Below are 22492 nucleotides of genomic sequence, written 5' to 3' on the forward strand. Positions count from 1 at the left end.
TGCCTTGTTCCGTTATTCCAACAGCTATCAATGTTTTCATTTGGTTTCACAAAGCCCAGGATGAAATCCAACACGAGGACAGCTGACAGACCAGTGCATATTCTGGGACAATTCAGTGGTCCTTAAAACCATCTGAGCACGTGACTGCGTGGTGCTGAGGGCCGGTGCAGTGCCATCATGCGAGATGGCTGTTAGCATCCAGGGCTTCCGTACTTTAGTGTTTTAATTTGAACTTAACTTTTGAATGCCCAGATCTTTATAAATCAATGAAATATCACAGTTCCAAACAGCACTCGGATTTAAGTAAGAATAGCTGTCTTTTGGACAGTATCTTTTTCCTGTAAGACCCTTTACTGGAATGCCAGCAAAATCTTCCAGTAACACTCCTCCCTCTGTTCCCATAACAGAATTTATGTACATGTTTCAGGGCAAGCAGTGTCCCAGTTATTTATATCTTAATTTTGCAAAGTTTAAGCTATTAGTTCTAAAGCAAAAAATAAGTAGGTTTCTTTCTTTCTTTCTTTCTTTGAGCTGTTTTTCAATTAAATCAGCTGTAGCAAGGCAATCATAGCCTTACATGGCAAAGTAGAAAATGTCCATAGTATGGTAAGGCAAGGAGAGAAAGTCAGCTTGTGGGAAACTAGAATGCAGGCACACATGAGGGAAGAGAACTGTAGTGGGAAAAACAGAGATGACATCAGATGCGATGGATTAAATTGGAAGAACAAAAGTAGAGGTGAACAAAAATCCAACAGAAAAATCAGGGAAGAAAAAAACAGAGGAAAAATATACTTACTGTTAAATTTATGGGAGAGACAAGCCTCCTGGAACCAAAATCTTTTACTAAAAGCAGAAGTTTTTTAGAAAAAGAAGAAAAACAATCCATTCTTGTGGGTAGGGGGGTTGTCACAGTGGCTAGATATCTCTGCCTGCTAAATTCAGACACAAATGATGAAAAACCAGTTTCTATAGAAGGTAGAAACTGAAAAATGGGAAGGTAGGGAGAGAAACAGGCAGGAGTGAGAGAAGACTAGAAAATTGAAGCTAGTAAGGTTAAGTTTACATGGTTCTGAAGTTTTATTCTAACATAATGAATTAGTTGGAGTACGATAAAATAAAGCAATGATCCATTTTGGATGCTGAGATAGGAGCTGTGGGGCTGCTCCTGCACTCGCTTGCTCCATTAACACAAAACCCCAGAGCAGCGGACGCAGACCTCGACCTACCCGGCTAGCAAAGTTTAGGCACGAGGCAACACTGAGCGCAGCCTCAGCCAGAGCTTTCCTGTTTAATTTAGGGGGGCGAGACAAATCTCTGGAGCTGGCAGGAGTCTTGTTGGCTTCGACTGAATTGTCAGCCAGAAGCTGACCTCGGGGGCTCTGGCGTCCTTTTGTGTGGCTTCTGGGGCAGCCTGAAACTCCCACTTACACCGGAGGAGACAGAAAAATCTCCTTTTTAGTATGTAGTTCTTCCAAGGTTCCTGCAGCCTGGGAGATAACTGCAAATATAGCTCAAGGTAACAATAAGTGAGAAGTAGCAGATGGATGCTTACAGTTAGATAAAAGTTTTACTCCTGCAATATTGGTTAAAAGAGAAGAGTGTGAAATATACTGTGTATTCTGCACTGGAATTAGAAATTATAGAACGCAAAATATTCATTACTGTGTCTGCCTTCAGCTTCTTGAGCAAGAGAAAGGAGCGTAGGAAATCAGAAGCCCATCAGAACTCGCTTCAGGGCTTGGAAAGGACAGCAGGTGAGTGACTCGACCACAAATTAAGATCCAATTCAGGTGAAAAAAGGGTGGAATGCAACACATGGAAGGGAAAGCGCACGTGTAGAGGGGAAGAAGCACTGCAGAGAGGAGCTGGGCATCGCAGTAGCCAGGCACACCAGTGACACAGGGCTGCTGTGGAAGAGACACCCCTGTGGGTACCGCTGAGACCCGAGAGGCCCCATCAGCAGGGCTGGCCGCAGTGCGGATGCACGTTTGGAGGATAGGAACAGCTTTGCAGAGCTGTTATAAAAAAAGGGGGAAAACCCACCAACTGCGTAAAAAGTTGCTGTGAGGAAGGCTGAGAGCCGTTTTGCTTCCAATCCATCGAGGTTAGCAGGATCTGCCTCTTTGTGGAATCTGCCTCTTCGCAGCAAGGGAGATGCGGGTTAGCAGGGCAGCGGGCTGCCGGGGCGATAGGGAACGGCAGGCATTGCAGGTTTTAGGGGGTGGGTTAGAAGAGCAGCTCGCAAAAATGGTCTGCACACACCTGAGCCTCACTTAAAGCAGTGGGGACTGAGTGAAATATGCCCTCTGGCCATGCCTCACTGCTCCCTGACTTCCACACTGTTTGCTGTGCCTGCAGTTAGCGGGCAGGTGGAGGAGGGAACACGTAGACATCCTAAAACTGAGAGCAGGGAATTTTTAATTTGCAGTAAGTCTGCTGGTAAAACCCGGCATCAATAGCATGTAATTCTAACACCAAGTTAATTTATAGTGGAAATAATCTCCTGCCTTTCAAATTGGTAAGCCTGTTTACGATGTGGTGAAGCAAGTGATCCAGTGTTTCCAGTTTCCAAATTCCACATTGTTTGCCATGTGATCTGTCCAGCGACACCTGCATCTCAAAGGTACAAGCAATTCACGAAAACATGCCTTGGCAACACGTCTACACAACTCTTTCAAAAACCGGGCTTCTAGTTACATAGTTTGTTTTATCTTACTGACTTTGGCAAAAAATTGCTTCTCTTTTAGTCCATTGCTTTAAAATAATAAGTTTTTTCCAGTTATATGTTATTGGCAGGATAGAAAGCAATTTTTGTTTAACCTTCTGTAGTGCCGGCATATTTATAGGTCAAAGGTAACATAGGAAATTCTAAAACACAAAATCATTTTGGAATTAAAATTTATGAAAAAAACCTGAAGACTAAAACTACAACTTGCATTCCATGGGCAGAAGCTTCTGTGCGTATGTCTCCTCTGAACTGTTACCCCTGTGCACCACGGGCTGTTTTGAGTCATTTGTTATATGTAAAACGGCTTCCAATGTCTGCAAAATCTTGTATGAAACGGCACCAAAAAAAGCTGCGAAATTTCAGGGTTGAAATGCTGGCTTTGGCAACAAGCCAGAGGTCTGTTCTGCGGATGGATTTAAAGCAGAGCCTTGGGAACTTTGCAGCACTGAATGGGACGGTGTGTGCCTTGTCCTCCCCACGCGTGGTCCTATTGCCGATTTCATCAGCTTTGACCACTGTTGCGGATCAATCTCTAAAAGAACCTTCTTAATGCGGCAAGGCTGAGGGGTTTTTCTCCGTAAAATAAAAAAATGAGAGAAATGGTAAACTAATACTCCTTTAGCTTGTGTGACACATTTGTTGGACTGGGTGATGCCATGACTTATTTTCATTTGGAAACCTAGGTCTGTGTGTCCATATCAAGCTGTGAGCTGAAATTATCAATTTTATTCAGTTCATTCATATAAATCTTCAATGACATAACCACATTGAGTATTATAAACCATTTTAAAATAACAAACAAGCAAGCATGTACTCATCTTGGATATAATTATTTCAAGGTAAAATATTTGTGGTATTTGTATATAGTAACAGGTAAGGCTTTAACTGTGTGGTTTTCTTGATGAGCCAAAGTATCAAAAACATTTGGAAGCGCATCATTTGCATAGTTTTCTGTTCCAGAATACTCTTTTCTAGGGAGTTAGATCTATCGACCAGCAGGGAACAGGATCACTGGCTGACTCAAGCCTGTAATCTTTCTTGTATTGCCTGAAACAAAAGCAAACCAAGAGAAATTTGTGATAAAATAATCAGAAGGCAGGCCCAGCATCAACCTCTGGCCTGCAGATGGTACAAGGAGTCCGAGGGCCTGCGTGTGCCGGGGCTGGGGGCAGCGGTGGGGGGTCTGTGGGGACAGCGAGCAGAAGCCGCGCGCTTACAACATTCCTTCCACATCCCAGGAACTTGCTACAAGCAACCGAAATGTAAAAAAAAAAAATTTCTCATGGTAAATCCAACTGAAGAAACACCCTCCACATAAACGTGCAGCAGAACCTTACTTTATCAGGCATTTTTCACACAAACCATAGCCCCAGGGAATGATTTTCCCCTCCCTATGAAATAGGAACCTCGAGCCCTGTAGCATCACTGAACAAGCAACAAATGCAGGCTGTTAGAGAAAAACTCAAGCACAAGTTCCTATTATTTACACCAAAGGGGCGTATTCTTACAGGAAAACACTCCCTTTAGTTTCATTTTGTTTTGATCTGCGCTGTTTGGTGACAAAATGCATCTCAAAGCATGTCCGTCACTCATCCCAGATCTGTTACCTGGTAACTTTGTGCTCAGATCCAGACACACTTAGGAGTCTTTCGTCCGCTCGCTGATTGATGTTGGAATTGTTCTCAAATCGCACTTTTGAATAAAACTGACCTAAGCAACACACAGAGAAATAATTTTAAAATACAAAATATCTGAGTATTGGTGTTCATTTAACCGTAATGGCAGCTATAACACCAGGAAAGCCGCTGTCTGCCTCAGAAAACAAACAAACAAACAGACCACATTTGGAAGCTCCCTTATAAGTTCAGAATATTCCTGTGTTTCTCCTGTTATCCCTAGCATCCCTCCACAGAGAGACTCAGCCTTGCTCTGATGGGGTTTCACTACTTCTTTTTCTTTTTTCTTTTTTTCTTTTTCTTTTTCTTTTTTTTTTTTTTTCTCTGCAAAGTTTTTGAAACAACTTCAACTTCAGTCCCATCAGGATTTTGGGAGTTGAGAGGTTCAGAACCAGCTGGCTTTCATTTTCTAACCCTGACGGTTCACAATTTTATGTCCATTATTTATAGTCCACTATTTGACATCAAATGAATTTGCTGCATAAATTATGCCATTCTACAGCACTACTGAGGTTGAGCCCAACTATTATTTTAGCTTTATTGTAATGTTTTCTAAAGCCATACTAGTCTCTTTAGGGTGGTACCAGCAGTGAGCAGAAAGCATTATGTTATGTTTCCTGGGTGAGAGCTCCCCTCCTCGCAGAGGGGTGCAGTAAAGGGTGATGTTAGTTATCTGAAAAGAATAAATTAAATGTAAAGTTTCTCTTGAACCCCCGAATTACAGCATTCCTTTTCATGCTTTTCATGAGCTTGTCAGGACCGAAGTAAGTAAAATCTGAATAAGGGCTTACGATGTGGCTGACACCCCCCCCCCCCCCCCCCCACTATATTCTTCTTTCAGGACCTTAGTTACAATATTGTCTTTGCTACATACATTCGTAAAGATACATACCCAGCACTCCGCTGACTTGGTCAGAAAAGCGGTCGGTGTTCAAGAAATACAGCCCAAGGAAATCATCTGGAAACTTTACCAAGGAAATTTTTACTGTGACCGCATCAGACAACGATGCTGTAACGCTCCTTTCCTTCTCGACTGAGACTCTCAGCCTAGGAAGTAAATTATAACATTATTTCCAAGAAGAATATGAAGAAAGAATATGTATTTAACTAGCTGACATTAACTAATTAAAATAATTTAATTTTTACTTTTTGTCCCTTTCCTGCATTTTTCATGATCTATGGGTGGTGATTTTTAAGCTAGAAAATATTAAGTAACGTATCTTTTCTGTCTGCTGCCCAACAGGTCTTTTTCTTACCAGGTCACATACAAATACACCAACAGAGGAGAACTGTTCGCTGGTGAAAAACCTCATTATCCATAATGACAAGAAATGCTTGGATGGAAAAAAAAGAATACCTTTTCATCATTTTGAGGAGTAAAAAGGGAGACTAGATAACATAATTCAATCCACTTTATGGACAAGTGAAATAATTTTTTCTTAGATATTTTGTAAATTTAGAATATATATAGGTTTTTTCATCATCAAAAGCATAGGTTTTTTCAGACCCTGCCTTTCTTCTAACCCGTTAATTTGATGCTGACCCCAGGCTGGCCTGCGGAACACCAGCATCCTCCGTCATTCTTTGTCCCTTGCGGGTCTGGTGCGACAAAAACACACCGGCACGCGCTGGCGTGCAGAGCGCTGTGGCTGCGAGGGCTCAGCTGCTTGAAGCAGGGGAATCACTGTGCTTGGCAGACGACAAATTATGGAAGGGCATAAGTCCAGCATGTTCTTCATTCCGTTTGGATTACAAAAATAATTGAAAGCAGTTGTTTTAGGACTTCTGTTATTGCCTAGAACTGCCTGGAAGGGAGGGAGCGCAGTGTGTCCTGGCTGCCCCAGACCAACAGCAGGTTCCCCCGGAGCTTTATCCCTACAATGCAAAAAAGCTGGTGGAGCTGGCAGCATTTAGCTCTTTCTTGTGGTGGGGAAGGATCCTGCTCTAATTAGTCTGACAAACAAAGTCTACGTTTCAAGCACCCTTTCTCCAACAGCGGGCACTTAGTTACAGGCAGCTATTCAAACGCTTTATGCCTCCCAATAAAAAAAAAATGTCAGCTGCCCAGATGTGAGTTATTGCTAAAACTGAGGAGGAAGAAAACTTCAGCCTGTGTGGAGCCCAGTGATGTATAAAAGAGACAGTAAATGTCAAAGCCATCACTTGGCGGTACCCGCCCGGCGGCTGGAGGCACACAGAGCCTGGGTGGCAGCCGGCACAGCGCCGGCGCAGGGGCTGCGGCGGGTTCTTTTCTTTGGAAGATAAATGTTCTGCCTCTGACGCTGAAGCAGAAAGGCAGGCGGTTGTTTTGCTTCTTTAAATCAAAAGGAATGGAGAATTAAAATCAAACCTTTTTTGTTCTCTGTACTAGAAATGGGACATTGGGAAGGTTCCCTGCTTTGGCTAACGCCGAGTTATGCACTGGGTAAGGGCATTTGGAAGCGTTTGCTTGAGCCAACGTGAAAACGGAGGCCTGGATGAGAAAAAAGATCTGATGGATTTTCAAGTTTGGGAAAGAACAGGGTGATGTTTCTTACCCCTGGATGGTGGAGGTGGCTGACTCCGTCCATGGCAGCCGAGTGCTCCCGTTATTGTGGCTTAGGACGATCTCATCCGTGGAGACATGGATTTGTGTGGGGGGATTCACATAGCTAATTGCAAACTGCACAAAGTGATTCACTCTGTCTCCAAGTTTCCCTGTCACCGTGAGGCCTTTAACAACATCAGCACAAGTTTGTCAAGCGACTGTGCTTTTAAGGTACAAGTGATCTCAATAAAACTGCGCCAGCTTTGTTGCTGAAACAGCTCCAGTCTTAGATCTAGTTTTGGGAGGCACAGTACGCCGGATTTCAGCTCAACGTGCCCCAGGGCTGTGGTGGGGTCACCAGAGTCCGTTTCCCCCCATGTTACCACCTCCTCTCACAGGGGTGGCTCTGCTCCATAATCAGAGAGCTGACAACTGGCGCCTGGGGGCCACAGCTCCTCCGAGGACCACAGACAAACCGCAGCACGTTAAGAGCATTCGTCTTTCATTAGCATGTAGGGACCGTGGGGCTTAGGGTCTCCATGTCCTCAGAAGCCCCCAGGGCTAGGCAGGGGAAAACCCTAAAGACCACAGATGTGACAGGAGGAGAAGGAGGTGACCCACAACCAGACCTGCGAGAAGTGCCCTCAGCTGTTGCAACAGTGAAAGTTAATATTGGCTAACAGGAAAAATTAACCACAGCCTCTCGGGTCACTGCCAGGCAGCAGTGTGACAGCCCTTCACGAGAGGGGGGTTATTCCCAAAGACACCAGCTGCTCTCCTAGACCACAGTGGCTCTCCTTGCCCGTGGTACCAGGGGCAATCTGGCTCACTCACCTTGCTCCGGGTCTGACAGCAGGTGGACAGGAGGCTGTGCTTTTCCATCAGTATTTAAACAGATTATTTCATTTTGTTTGGGTAATTGCAAGAGAAGCTGTGGATATTCGTTGGCTGAAAAGGCAGAAGAACAATATTAGCACACAAGGGAAAATCTAGCTTGTACCCTTTGGACAGGCACAGCAAAATTTATCAATTTATACCTAAAATATTACTTACAGCTTTTACAGAATAAAATTATTAAAATCCTCACAGTAATCATTATTGAAAAGCACACCCAGACACAGCATCTCAATATGAATGAAATGGCAGATTTTTAAACCTAGAGTTTATTAAAGGACAATGAGCCCTTAAAAAAGGTGAGGCTGAAGTTCTGCTGTACTACATTTCTGTTGGTGGTTATATCCTTGAGGCTTTCTCATGGGATATAAGGATATTTTCCACTTAGGTGGAAAGAACCAGCCAAGGTTTGCAAGAAGAGGTAAAGGGTTTTCATAGACTTGATGCAGTCAGAAAAAAAATTATATGAAAAATTATATATTGCAGTTATATTGATGATTAAAATAGGACTAGTATAGGTATTACTTACCAAGAGGTTGTGCTCTCAATTTGTCTCTTACCCTGGCAACTGAAATACTTAAAATTAGTAAGAAGAGTTTAATGAAACATTTTGCTCTAAGTTGGCTAGCTAACCTGGAAGAATGCTGTGACAGAAGCCTTTTTAGCAGAGCTCTTCCCTGACTTCTACAGAGAGCTTTGCTTAAAACAGGACATCCCAACGGGGAAAAAAAGCACAACGCCCAGTGCCTGTTCCAGTTGGGATCGGCTGTGCTGCTGGGGCACGCTCAGCCCAAGCTGTGTGAGGGTGTAGAGCTGTGTTTTCCCCAGACCCAGCACACCCACCCCAGCTCCTCTTAACACGACTGTGAGTAACTACCTACTGACAACAGCTTCTTGTTGCTGCCGGACTGGGGCTCAGCGCGCCATCGACCTGAAAGAAAAGGTTTTTCCGATGTTCCACTGGTTTGTTGTCATGCCTTGCATCTCCCTTCCCACCTTTTGCAAGGGAATCCCTCCCACGCGTTGCTCGGTGACGTTTTTGGATGCAGCCACGCGTGCACGTGTGCGGACCCCATGCAGGCAGCCCCCAGCCTCTTGCTTTGTGCTGTGGGAGCTCCCAGCACTGCCCAGCTCTGTCCCTGCAGCATCCTGGGGTTCCCTCTGCAGCATCCTGGGGTTCCCTCCTTGCAGGAGGCTGCGCCCCACATTGTCTTCACACAGCCAACCCCAGGACTGGTCAATTAGTATTTTTTACACCCATTTCCTTCAGCTTAACTCATACATGCTTTTCCAGATCTTTCAAATTTAGTTTCAGGAGGTGTCACACTTCATTTCAGGAGGTGTAATTATTTTTTATTTCTGAAAAGGGACCAAGGTTGTTTTCAAAAGTTTATAGGTCATTATAAAATATCTGTGGACTGAAGTACATATAATAAAAACTAAATTGTGTATGAGTGGGCATCCACAATCAAAATGTATTTATTAAAGTAACGTTGTTATGAACCTACATATGATACAAACTTTATAAAGTTATCCTGAACAAAACCAAAGGAAGAGCGCTTACCAGGAGGTGATCCACTCCTCAGCCTGTAAGCATCTGGAGAAAGACAAGAGAGTATCTGTATTTTATTCACGATTGCTTTACATATCTTACGGGAGCGTTTCGAACAGCAAATCTATAATTCTCCAGCTGCAGCTCCCGAAGCGAACTACCTGCAGTAACGGCGCCCACAGAACTCAAGCAGTGACCCCTGGGAAGCGTTGCCAGCCAGAGGGTGGAAACGGACAAAAACTGCTGAGAACTTGGTGAGGAAGGGATTCACGAAGAGGGATCTGATTGCCTGCTGGACACCGGGGGGCTCGCCCGCCTGGCACCTGGGGGCACGGAGGGGCGAGCAGCGGTGGGTGCAGCCAAGTTGCCCGTCCCAGTGCGAAGGCAGGTGCTTGTGGTGAGAGGGGACACCCAGCACCCAGCACCCAGCACGAGGCTCTGCAAAGGGGCCGGCTCCACGCAGAGCTGCAGCACCAGTGCAGGCTGGCAGCATGGTCCCTCCGGAGCGCTGCAGCCCCAGACCAGACTGCTGCTGGCAGTTACAAATCAGATGAGCTCAATGTGAGAAACTGCAACACCCAAAAAAGAAGATCAAAGCCTCCCTTGGTGGTCCCAGTAGCCCAGCACCCTGTTTGCCCCTTCTCCTCCCCAGCTGCTCTGGCTGTGCTGATCTGTCACGATGGAGAGCAACACTGCTCAGTGATGCTCTGCTGGGCACCAATGCCAGATCCAGTAGGAACATCCCTATGCCCTTCAGCAGCCATGCCTGCCTGCCCATCACTGATGTAGGGCTTGGCGCCTGCTACGGAAACAGGTTGTGCCGCTGGGGTGGCCTCATATTCTTCTCCTCTTGCAGCCAGAGGGAGCTTTGAGGGGGGGGCAGTGCCAAGCCCTGCATGCCCCTGGAGCAGGGCAGGACAGCTGCTGGGCCCTGCTTCTGCTCAGGGAGGCTTCTGCTATGGGAGTCCCCAGCGCCACACTGAAACAGGCAACCCTCAGAGAACAGCATTATAATTCCCTCAGCGCATTTCTGTGAAAGAACTAGAGCAAACCCAGGGCTCTTCGCTACAGAAGCATTGCCATTATAATGTGTTATCATAGCTGAGATTATCAGATTCATAACGCTGGAAGTTTAAAATTAATATTCAAACAGATGTATTATGTCCAGAAAGACAGAAAAAAGCCCGAATACCTAAGTCATCCTCAGAAGTCACTCCAAAGTATCTTGCGCTTACTTTTTTGACAGATGCTTCGCACATGGTAGGAAGAAGCAGAAAACATCACATTTACTGTTTACTAAAGGACTACTTTTCCTCATGAGTAAAGACAATTTTCGCCTTCAAGACTTTCTGAATGGAAGATTTTCTCCCTTTGCCCATGTTATCCACCCAAACCTTGCACGGATCTTGGCAGTCATCGCTTAGGTTTGCTCCACATGCTTTAACAAATCTCAGATACTTCCCACTATAGAACAACCACCACGAGCTCAGGTTTTTTCCTTTTTCTTTTTCTTTTTTTTTTTTTTTTTCATTAGAGACTGTTATGAAAATATGCTACTGGAAAAGAAGAAAACATTTACCTCCTACTGGAAAACTGCTGGGCTTCTCATTATCTAACACAGAGAAGAGGGACAGATCAGTATCATACAGTCAACACTAAATGACTTTACCCTTGTGCAAACCAGACCCACCCCCAAAAAAAAAAAAAGAAAAAAGTGTGTGTCGGGCTTCGGGTGATGAGCTTTTTTTGTGTTAGAGGACTGGCAGACAGAGCACATGCCAGACTCCTAGCGATGGTGTGCTTTCCTCCCCTGTGTTCATTTTTCCACGTTAACGCTACAGAGGAAAGTGCAGATTCCTGCAGTGGCAGCAATGCTGAGTAACAGCTGTTACGTTACTTTCAGTTAATACTTAAACAAGTTATTTTCCATTTCAGTAGTAGGGCCCACTTCACCTTTTAAAAAAGGCCCGTGTGGTTTATTTTGGAAGGAAGCTAATCCCTGACCTCCTGCCTCTGGCGTGGCTCCCTGCCGTGGCACATTGCTATAAGATGAGCCTATACCGGAGCCCCAGGAACAGCACGTTTCAGGAGGGTGATTCGATGCCCCCATTTACCAGCTTCGGTGGGTTTGTTTGCCAGCTCCATCTGCTGCTGGCCAGTGGGTTTGGTGACCACCATGGACGTGAGGGGTGTGACGAAGCTGTACTGCAGGGACAGCTCTAAGGCTCGTGCCTCCAGGGCTTTCTGCTCCTCTTCTTGTGCTGAAACACTAAAGTCTGGGTTAATGATGAAGAAATAACGTATAGAGGCTGTGAGCAGGTCATCTTCAGATTCTTTTTCATATTAGCTGTGTCTCAACAAATATTTTTTGTTATTAAAGGGCAAGTAGTCTTATTGGGATAACTCAGCTGTTCTCGTGCTTGAAATTATGGAGATGCTTAATTGTCTGCAACCCTGGAGCCTATGTATGGTTCAAATATGTAAAAATAATAGGTACATCAACTATTAAATGTCTTGTGGACATACTTATGGTTCTCTTTACTAAGTATTGCCATTCATTTATCTACAGACAATATTTTTGGATGTGTAACAACAGCTCAACACAATCCATGCGATTAAAATCTATTTCATAGTAATGTCATGAAGAATATATTATATTATGTTTTCATGTATGTATATACATAAATATATACACATTTAATGATACAGCACCATCATAAACTGAAAGGCACCCCATGTTCCTCATACAGTAATGAAGTCTTCTGCCAGTATACTATGTTTTTAATACTATCTGCAGAAATATTTCTGTTTCTTTTTGTTTTCTGATGTATCATTTGTGAATTAAGAATCTGAATTCTAAGTAGTTAAAACTTTGTAGTACAAAACATTAAAATAGCTTACGATTTTTCCAGAAGCTGCTGAATGGTTAAGTAAGCCCACAGTCTCTCTATGAAATTTCCAAAGATGTAACTTTGATTTTGAAATACTTGCTCCTTCTCTCTGATGTTTGCTTCTTCTTTAAGAGTCAAGCCACCAACATGCTGAAGTGGGAGAAAACTGACCATCAAAAAAGCAGTTCCAGACTTCTTTTGCAGTCATATTATTAGGCTTAAAAGAACATCTTTCAGTACCAAAGTGCCCTTTTTGTCCTTCAATTTTGTCTTTTCCCACTGGAAAATGCAACTCCCAACAGCCCAAGTTTTTTTTGGATATATATTTCTGGACTCAAAACAATGTTGAAAAAAGGAGGTATATAATTGTTAAATTTCAACATTTTTGAGATGAATAATTCAGATTTCTTTCTTCATTATAAAAATACAAACCAGTTCCCTAAAAATGCTTGAAGGGCCAAAATAGTATGGTTTTAGAAGGATTAAAATTGATGTTTGCTTGTTTGTGGATATACTTTAAGGTTTTTCGTTTGTAGCAAATTCAGGAGGGGAAAATTGTTTGAATTCTCAAATATTTTCCTGAAATGGGAAAACAGCTGAATGCCCAAATATAGAGAACATATTGTACACAAAAGACTTCCTGAAGTCTCCTATTGCACCATAAAAGACAGAAGGGAGATATGTTTTTCACAGTAAACTAAACACTTACTGACTGAGCTTTAATTTCTACTGGCAAAAGATCAAGCTCCTTGCTAATTTTCCCAGATACTACAATTTCCGATCCTTCAAAAAACAGCTCAAAATTGTTCTTAGTTAATCTCTCAACAGCATTTTCTGGATACTGCATTTCAATTTTCATTAATATTGGGGTAGCCACCTCTTGATAAAAGCCCTAAAGAGAAGCAGAGAAGAGAGAGTGTTCACAAATGACTGCAAAATTATGCAAAGCAGTATGTTGAATGTCTAAACCCCCCTTAAAAATAAGGCAGCAAAGCTTCTTCTCCAGCAGTCTAAGACTGCTGCATATCTAGAAAAAAAACCAAATTCCTTTCTTCCCAAGGTTCAGCTCACCTTGTCCAGCCAGGCTGGTGATGCCATATAAACTGTATCTCCCATGGTAATGTAAGTACCCAAGCAGCATCCCCATTATCACCATCCCACCCAGCTGGGTGTTTTACTTTAGCCACTTTCCACAGCAGATTTTTTAAGTTTTATTGATCCTGAGGATTAATCTTTCTCTTTCTGGGCTAGTGTTCAGCAAACAGTCTCTGCACAGCCAACCAAACCTGGTAGAAGTGGCTTCCCAAAAAAGAGAATGTGCCGAAAGTTCTAACGCCTCGTCAGATGGACCCCAAAGAGCCAGGCTGGTGGTGCTGCAGAGCCCTTTTGTCTGTGTGTGCCTCATACCACCCCGTTTTTTTTAGGGAAACCACAACAAACAACTTCCAGTGGTGGTACTTCAAGCGGCTTGAAAAGGGACCCAAGAACAGAAGTTTTCCCACCATCACCCCCCCAGACAATTTGTCTGTTTGCAGAGGTACAGAAATGAGTGAGTTTCCAGGTTTGACCAGATGCAGCTGATCTGAGGAGGACTCCAACGCTGAGTCATGGTTGGGGTACCAACCCTCAGATACCCCAAAATTAATAGATAAACTCAAACCCAACTCTTCATCTCAGAAAATCTGTGGCTTGGCTGCTAAGACCAGGCATAAGCTGTAGCTGGTAGATGGCTTTTCGGCACATTCCTTAGCCCTGACCTGGAGTTGCAAGGCTGCGTCAGCGTTTTCATAGATACGACGTGCTATTCCCCCGTTGCTTAGGGCCATCTTCTCCAGGAAATTATAACTGACATCAAACCCGAAGCCGAGGCAGAACAGAGCGCATTTCCCACTGACTGCTTTCTGAACGTTTTCTTGAATTACTTCCACATTACTCTCACCTGGAATTGAACCAACAAGCATACCCTTGTTTGGTCGGGTTTTTTAAGGTACACAAAGACAGCGGCGGGTTTAATGGAAAATAATGCCTGAAGTCTTTTAAAAATAATTCAGAATCAAATATTAAAAATATATGGGACAGAATCCCCTTAGCTGAATTGGAGATGAAAGCACCACTCGGTGTATGGGGTGTTAGACCCTGATTCTCCCCCCCAATGACTCGTACTAACTCCTACTCATGTCCTCATGGCGAAGTGCAAGATATTTTACAAGGCTGCATGGGCCAGGGGAGGGTTTTTAGGACAAAAGGGACACACACTACACGTCAACAGTGCAAGGGGTGGGAACACTTGTTCAAGCTGGGAAGACGAGTATCCATAAAAATGCTAAGTGTGATTTCGGAGAAGAATGGATTGGTTAATGGGGTAATTCAGACAAACTGCAAATTAACTCAGCCGTGCTTCTCTCCCAGCCCCCTTGTGTGATAAAGGGAAAAGATTTTCACCCCATCAGCTCACCCTGGAGGGCCGCAGAACTGCTCTACCTGCATTTCCAGGCAGGAGCTGGCACTGCCTGTAGCAACACATGGGAGCAGCTCTGTTTTTTCCCTCCCAGCCTGCTTTGCCGAGGAAGGCAGCATACGCAGTGATGCCACAGCATTCACCTGGTGTGTGGATGTGCAGCATGCTCAGGGTGTTTGAGACTCGGGCTGCGCTGAGCAGGTGGCACCGTAAGCTGAATTTTGCTAAAAGACCCCAAACAAGTAAACCAACCCCAAAGCAGTACGGATCCTATGACCTGAAAGGCGGACTGATCTTATTCAGGGGCTTACAGCTGAATTAATATTGCTGGTCTCGGAGAGGTGCTGGGGCCACACAGAAGTTAGATAAACTCCCGTTGAGAACAAGTGATGTTTGTGCCGTTGCATGGGGAGTTATTGCTTATTTAACCCACTATTTCTATCTCAACCCTCTGGTTTGTGCTATCAGAGCTGGTCACTAGTTAGGAGCTAGACATGGAAAAGAATACCAAACAAGAGGCACCTTGAAGATATCTCAAGTTTGGAGCAAGGAGGGTGGAGAAATCTAAGCAACACCCCTCAAATGGGACCATCCATAATATATGCAAAATTGCCATGTTTCGGCTCAAATGGGACCACACATAATATATGCAGAATGTCTGTGTTTCGGCTCTAAGTATTGTACTTCCACGTTACAGCTGTGCCTGGAGTATCTCCAGCATTTCCCTTCAGTTTATAAACTGTGAAGCCAATTTAGCAAAGCAGTTGCCAGCTAAAGGACGCGGAGCCCTGGGCAGGTGGGCTCTGCCATCCCCTCTGGCAGCCCTTGCCGGAGCCCTCCCATAACCATCCCCTCTCTGCCGCAGCTCCAGCGATAGCCCAGCCTGCTGACACCAAAGCTCTCCTGAAACGCAGACTGTGTCTCCCAACATCTGGGATGCAAGTGCAAAAGATAAAAAAGAATCGAGGGGAGAAGAGGCTGAGGCTGGTATTTACTCACCAGAAGTGGGCTGGCCGTCTGTCAGCAAAATAATCATGGAGACGCTCCGTTCGGGCAGCCTCTCGGCTTTATCCAGCACGCTCACGGCAGTCAGCAGGGCACGGTTGATGTCTGTGCCTGTAATGAGAAAGCAGGCATCACTCTCTTGAAAGGGATAATCATCGGAAGAAATCTGTGCACTTCATCTGCAGAGGCCCTGCAGAGTTGTTTAAAGTTTTCTGCAGGAAGAAAACTTCAGAGAGGTGGGGATTGGGGGGTTTAGCCTACTGGGCTTAATTACAGTGTATTATATTGTGATGGCAATGCTGGAGGATTCTTTTGGGAGCATTTTCCACACATATGTCACGGGCAATACAAACATGTCTACAGCCGTTAAAAAGCACTTAAATAAACCCACTGTCGTCTGTTAACCTGCATCTAAGAAGTGTCTCCTAGCCTTATCTGAGAGGTCAAAGAAAAAAGCTGGGCACAGGTGGGCTTTGTTGGTGTTAGCGCCGGGGATAAGGAAACCGACGTTAACACTAACAGCACCACATTAACAGGAGATACAGCCTTTTAGATGTGTTTAAAAGTGAATAATAAAACACATGGAGCGGTGCACCAATTGGAAGGTTTCACACCTGTTTTGCCTATTCTGTTTCTGCAGCGCGGCTGACACAGGAGTATAACTTCGGATGCATTTTATTTTATGCCCCTGATTTTACAAGGGGACCCTTGATATATAAAAAAAGAAATAATCAGCTGATTGCTGTCAAATACTGAGTGAATGGCCATTTTTTCATAGAACAAATATACTGTTGGGAAATCTTGCAGCCATCTCTGTTATAAAAACCCCAAATGAAGCTTTGTGGCTTGTATGGTTGATAGATGTGATGCAGCCAAGCCGTCCACTCCCATAACCAGCCTTTCTATCCCACTCAGAACTACTAAAAACCGACTTGCTTTGTGAGCACTGACGGTAGTTCTGTGGCAGTCTATGACTGATAAAAATCACAATTTTATTCTAAGCAATATATTCTGTTGGGTGCCCGTTTGTGGTTACAAGCATCTAGGTGGTGCCTCGTACCTCCACCAGCAGAAAGAGTTTGCACGAATCCCGTAGCACTCGCCACATGCTCCGCAGTGGCTGGCAGCAAAGAGCTCTTCCACTCCGCCACTTTGCTGTTAAAGGTGATAAAGCTGAAACGGTCTTCTGGACGGAGGTCTTGCAAAATCTTCAGCAGGGCATCCCTCGTCTGTGCCAACGAGAAAACAATCACTTGGACTATTTCTGCTTCTCTGCCAGAACTGGAATTGGAATGGCAGGGTAATAAGGGGGTTTCCCTGCAGCACTACTCAAGATGCAGCCCAATGATTTTATTTAGTCCTAATGGTGTTTTTCAGGTTGAGACCATCAGAAACAGCCAATTAACTTAACTTATGGACAAAAAAAAGCACCTGTGAGGGCTGTAGCAGGCTTGTCTGCTCTCTAGCAAAGCTATATACACAGTCATCGGTAAAGGTAAAACAGACTAATTCTTTAAACTTCATTAAAGAAAAAAATTAGAAGCATATTATTTTGCAAAGATAGAGACAGAAAAAGTGCTGTCTGCCTTAGTGTTTGATACCCGTGAGAAGAGCCGTGTCAGAGAAGTGTTGCTCTCCAACAGTGTAAATCTGTGCGTACGTATTTTTGAGTGTTTCTGTAACGGCTGAAGATTTTGCTCTCCACAAAACCAGCACGTGCTTCAAAAGTGAAATCCACAGCCACCTCGCCCACCGGCCGGCGGGTGGGCCTGACGCCAGCAGAGGCCACCGCTCTGGGGTAAGTTACCTGCTCAATTTTTCTGCCTGCCATGGAGCCACTTCGATCTATAACGAAGATGACATTTTTGGGAAACACCGGCATTTCATGGGGTGCAAAGTAATGCACAAAATAGCCATTGACAATCTGAAATACAACATGTGAAATCATGTTCAAATGACACCTGGATAAATAAATCTTAACATTCTGGCATAGCAAGGAGAAGGGTGCATGCCTAGTATTCTGTTCTTCTAGGCAAGCTCAAATCAAAGGACTATCAAAATGTATTTCCTAGCTGGAAGGGACACTATCTGTAGAGAGCAAATTACAAGAGAACAGCATGTATATGTGTGTGTATATATAAAATACATATATTATAAGCCTCAGTGCCATATGTGTGAGATCTCTGTATTATCACTGTATATTATGTTACTTCTTTGTTATCGCATATTGGTACATCTCTATTTGTCGACTGTCATCTTTTAGCACATTTAGTATACTGTATTAATGAAATGGTATGGAAAATAATGTACTTTACTCCCTAGGATATGCTTTGGTCCATAAATATTTTTAAGTTTCTGTTCTCTTTAGTTATGCTTCAGTTGTCACAAGGAAAAAAAGAAAACCAAGCAGTCATTTTAATAGTTACATAAATCACATTCCTCTAAGCTTCATTTGTAGGTAGCCACAAATACACCTTAGATCAGCCAAAATAATAACAACAACAACAACAAAAATATGTCAAGAGACATCTATATAGTGGCGGTATAGATTTGGTATTGAAACAAAATCTGAAAGATTTATTTTTTCATGGATGACCCATTCTTGCAACACATCTGTTGTCTGCGGGTTTACCGAAAGTCGGCACCGCTTTGTGCTGTCCCTGGATTGAAGAAAAGTTCTTTTACTGTCAGTCTTAGCATTTCAAAGTAAATGTTGATGTTTGGCTGATTTGACTTCACCTTCAGACTTATCTATGATCTGAAAGTGGTTTTATTTCTATTTCTTCTTTACCTGTATAACACCTGCGGTGGCACCTCTTTTAACATCATAGCGTACAACAAAATCACCGTTGAGGAGGGTTTCGTCGAGTTCAGGATTTATCTTCTGTTGATCTACAGTTGGCTTAAATGAAATGCGAGCCTGCAAAGCAATCAGAAGAAAAGATTTAAAGCAACATAAAGCTGCCACTGGCGGCAATACCTGGCAGCTGCTGCTTTACCTTGGTTTCGGTCTGCACTTTTGTGAGCGCCTCAGTTAACTCATTTGTCATGAACGTGCTGTCCGTCGCCAAGAAGCGTATGCCTTGGGGTTCGAAGATGTGCACATCAATCTGACAGCAGAGAAGGCGGCATCAGCATCTTGGTGGGAACAGGGCTACGGTGCTCCCTGCCCTGCCCTGGTAAGGGGCAGCTCACCTGGAAATGCTTAACCAGCTGCTTCGGCCGGACCTTGAGCAGCAGCTCGAACTTGCCCAGCTGCCGTTTCAGCAGCTCCTCGTACATCAGCTCAAAAGTGACTTTGCTGGCGGCCGCAACGCTGACGGACACGTGAAACTGCTCCAGTTTTCTGTCCGTGATTCTGGCAAGGGGAGAAGAGAGACTTACCTCCTGCCGGGAGGGTTTGCTGGTGGTGGCCAAAGTTTATGAAGCGTGCTACATAATGGCCAAGGGGACGCATAGAATAAATAAAAGTAGTAGCAAATCTTATTCATAATAGAGAAGATTTTTTGCATGGCGGGTGGTATTATATACATTACTTATATTACGTTTGCGTGCTATGGGTGCTGCAGATGCAAGCTGAGAAACGGAGCAGAAACCTCTGCGTGCCTCAGGCTGGGACCAAGCAGAAGCGGGGTGAATACACGGGAAGCACAGATTAAATAAACCCTGAAAGCGTGATGCCGGCTCAAACGCCACAGTCTGCTGCTCTCGCAGGGAAGCAGCCTCAGTGACTGAGCATCATCCCGGCCTGGCAAGGTGCTCCCACGTGACAGCAAGTCCCAGGGCAGCACTTAACGGTGACACCCCCAACCAAAACCATTGCAGGACCAGATATAAATCATCAATATATGTGAATGTATATGTGTGTATATAGAGAGAACTTACACACACCCACACCCTGTCCCTCCCAACGAGAAGCCCAGGCTGCTTTTCACATTTATCCCCACTGAGAGGTGCCTGGCTCCAGGGTTTAACCTGCCCCAGCCAAACGAGGCGCCGAGGAGCATCAGAGCAGCCTTACTCAGGGTGGCAACGTACTTGACGAGGCCAGCGCTCTGCCCGCGCGAGACTGCAGTGTCATATTCCTTCTGAGCAGAAACTTTCTCCTTTATTATTCCTGGGTATACTTTCCCGTCAATAGACCTGTTTGGTTTCCATAAAAATTAATTAATATTAGAAGGAAAGCGCTGGGGAAAGAAACAAGAGGAATGCTGCACTTTGTGGCATTCCCTCAGAGCATGAGCAGGGGACAGTGGTTGGCTCCCACATCCCTCCCTGTCCAGGAGGATGCTCCGTGCAGGGTCTCAGGGAGACTGGAGCAGGAGCAACAGAGCATTGTGTGTGGGACCCTCCAGAGCTCAGCTCTCTGTGCTTTTTGCTGGCTTCCACCCCCCAGCCCCCAGAGCTGCCTCCTCCACAGCACAGGCAAGGACTGGTCCTACATGGAGAAGTTGGTGATGAAAGCTGTCTTGGGTAACTCCACTTCAAAAGTTGCCTCTCTGGACTCATTAGCTCGGTTGACAATTTTGCTGGTGATGATGGTGTGAGCAAATCGTGACGTGACCTTGCAGTCCACGTGGAGGCTGTAGATTTCAATGGCATGCTGGAAAAAAAAAAAAACCAGCCTGAAACAGAAACACTCAGTTTTTGCTCCTTACCTGGGGGATGTTATTGGAAAAGTTTGGTGAGGGAACAAACTGTCAGATCTGGCTGGAGCTGGGGTGGTGGTTCATGACCAGCATGGCCAGATATCTGCTCATTCGCATCTCTGCAGCTGTGACCGCAGCCCCACGCAAAATCTGCAGCTACAGCTGCGTGCTGTTGTTCCACAGAAGGCTTCTGTCGAGCCTTTTTCTGTGCTCTTCTCTCCTTGGGGTACCCTGAAGCAGCTGCTGTGTCACCCCAACACATTGCCTGAGATTAACCTCAGAAAAACCAGATGCCTCTTTAAGCACCCAACCTATGGAGGAGACCTGCTCGCTTTTTGAGTGACTCTTTATTTGCTCTCCCAGCTGTTGACTTTGCTGCCTGTTTTTCAGCTCGGTGCCTCGTGTCACATATGACGTTCAGCAGGTTGGAAACCCCACGTGGCCCTCCAGCCCCACGGCTGGTTGCACAAGCAGCAATGCCCTTTGAGCGCTTGTGTTTCTCCTGGTCTGGTGCTCCCAGGGCCCCCAACGCTCGAGGGAGGAGGGGACTGTCCCGGAGCTGCCCAGGAACACCCCATGGGGTGGCTGGACTGGGAATCTGCTGGAGCAACTACCTCTAAACACCCTTCTTTCACATTTAGGATGTCTGTCTGTTCTGAAGTCCCTACCTGGGTCTCGGCAGTGACACTAAGAAGGGCTGATCTGGCCATCACCAGCCTCACAACAGCCCAAGAGTTTCTAAAAATAAAAAAGCTCAGCATCAAAGCAGATTGTTGCACTTCCATTTTTACTTTCCAGCCTCACAAACCTTTTGAACGGCGAATTGATCTTTAGTTATTTTGATAATTCATCTCCGCCATCTACTTTGTTCGCCAATTAATGGCATCCACTGGCCTCTTCTAGCATCGAGTGGTTTCTGAGCATTCCTGGCACCTCCACTCGCACTCGCTGCCCTGCCACGCTCGGACCTGCCTCTGGCACACCTGGAGGGGAGGCTCTGCCATGACCAAGGAGCCCTGAGCTGTGGCCTGCTGGGCCAGTGCAGGCACGTGGTGGCCATCGCGGCACAGCCCCCCAGCACAGGAGGAGGTTGCCCTCTACAAACCTTCCCCTGCCCAAACCCTGCCACCAGCACCGCAGGGATGCTGCGGGGGATGAGGGGACAGGGACCCGCACCCCCCGCGCTTCCCAGCCCCAACAGTATTTTAGGCTGTGACCAGCAGAAATGAGGGCGCAGTGGGGCGCAGCATGGTGAGGGGCATCGCTGTGCCCTTAGTGAGGGGGCAGGAGGGGAGCAGCCCCGGGGGGGTACCTGAAAGCAGTGGGGCACCTGAGGCACCACGGGTCCGTACACCGCATCCACCGACGGCTTCTTGCAGAGCCCCTGGCTGCCCTGGCAGCACCCACCAGACCTGTCCCTGCCACCCGAAACCCACCTGCATTTTGGTGGCATTTCACACTTTGGTGAATAGGAACGATGGAAATAAAACCCTTCCAAGACAAGGCTCAAAAATATTGATATTTTTAAAATCAGACCATTGGCGCGCATGATGCAAAACAATTTGCTCCTCCAGACAGCACAAACAGCTGTCTCCTCCCCTCTTTCCCATGCCACACGCGTTACTAAGTGCCCATCAGAAGCCCCTGGCAGTGCAACGGGCCTTGTTCGGTCCTGCTGGAACTGTGGCGAGATCCAAACCCCAACCAGGTGGCTGAGGGAGACCCACTGACCCCTCACATTTGATATTTTACATCCCTGCGGAAAAGCATGTTCAGACACACCTGCAAATGCTCTCCTGCCACGTTTATACTGTAACAGCCCAAACAAACAACCAAAAAGGCCTTAAAAGGACCCAAAGCTCTGAGATCACATCGCAACACACCCAAGGCGCCACAGGTGCTGGTTACCAGTGGTTACCTGTGCTACCTGGCCAGCTCCTGTGTACCGCCAGATCACCAGCTGAGCAAACGAGATATTGTCAAAAAAGAAATAGAGCAAATACCTTTTGAGCAATAGTTTCTGCTGACACTATGAGTGAGGAAAAGACCATCAATGTCAGCAGCGTTCTCTCCTCCATTTTGGGAAGACCAGATTTTCAAATGAAAACTCTG

The 22492-nt window shown here is 45.4% G+C and overlaps 1 protein-coding gene across 2 annotated transcripts; it reads right to left on the reverse strand.

Annotated features, from left to right (window-relative positions):
- Positions 1 to 3439: 3439 nt before the first annotated feature.
- On the reverse strand, positions 3440 to 22492 carry ITIH4 (inter-alpha-trypsin inhibitor heavy chain 4). Of its 2 annotated transcripts, XM_056336179.1 has the most exons (23): positions 22384 to 22492; positions 20174 to 20334; positions 19770 to 19874; positions 18927 to 19089; positions 18731 to 18841; positions 18523 to 18651; positions 17539 to 17655; positions 16792 to 16960; positions 15726 to 15842; positions 14026 to 14207; positions 12978 to 13160; positions 12279 to 12418; positions 11492 to 11646; positions 10957 to 10989; positions 10570 to 10626; positions 9390 to 9422; positions 8703 to 8756; positions 8355 to 8393; positions 7766 to 7879; positions 6942 to 7116; positions 5297 to 5451; positions 4336 to 4438; positions 3440 to 3775 (listed from the first exon to the last, which is right to left on the reverse strand). In XM_056336179.1, exons 1-23 carry the CDS (start codon positions 22456 to 22458, stop codon positions 3700 to 3702), a joined length of 2646 nt encoding a protein of 881 aa, XP_056192154.1. In that variant the 5' UTR covers positions 22459 to 22492; the 3' UTR covers positions 3440 to 3699. The 2 variants fall into 2 exon arrangements, with proteins under 2 accessions (XP_056192154.1, XP_056192155.1); XM_056336180.1 differs by lacking the exon at positions 8355 to 8393.

Source organism: Falco biarmicus, chromosome 4 (genome assembly GCF_023638135.1).
Source record: "Falco biarmicus isolate bFalBia1 chromosome 4, bFalBia1.pri, whole genome shotgun sequence".
NCBI lineage: Eukaryota > Metazoa > Chordata > Aves > Falconiformes > Falconidae > Falco > Falco biarmicus.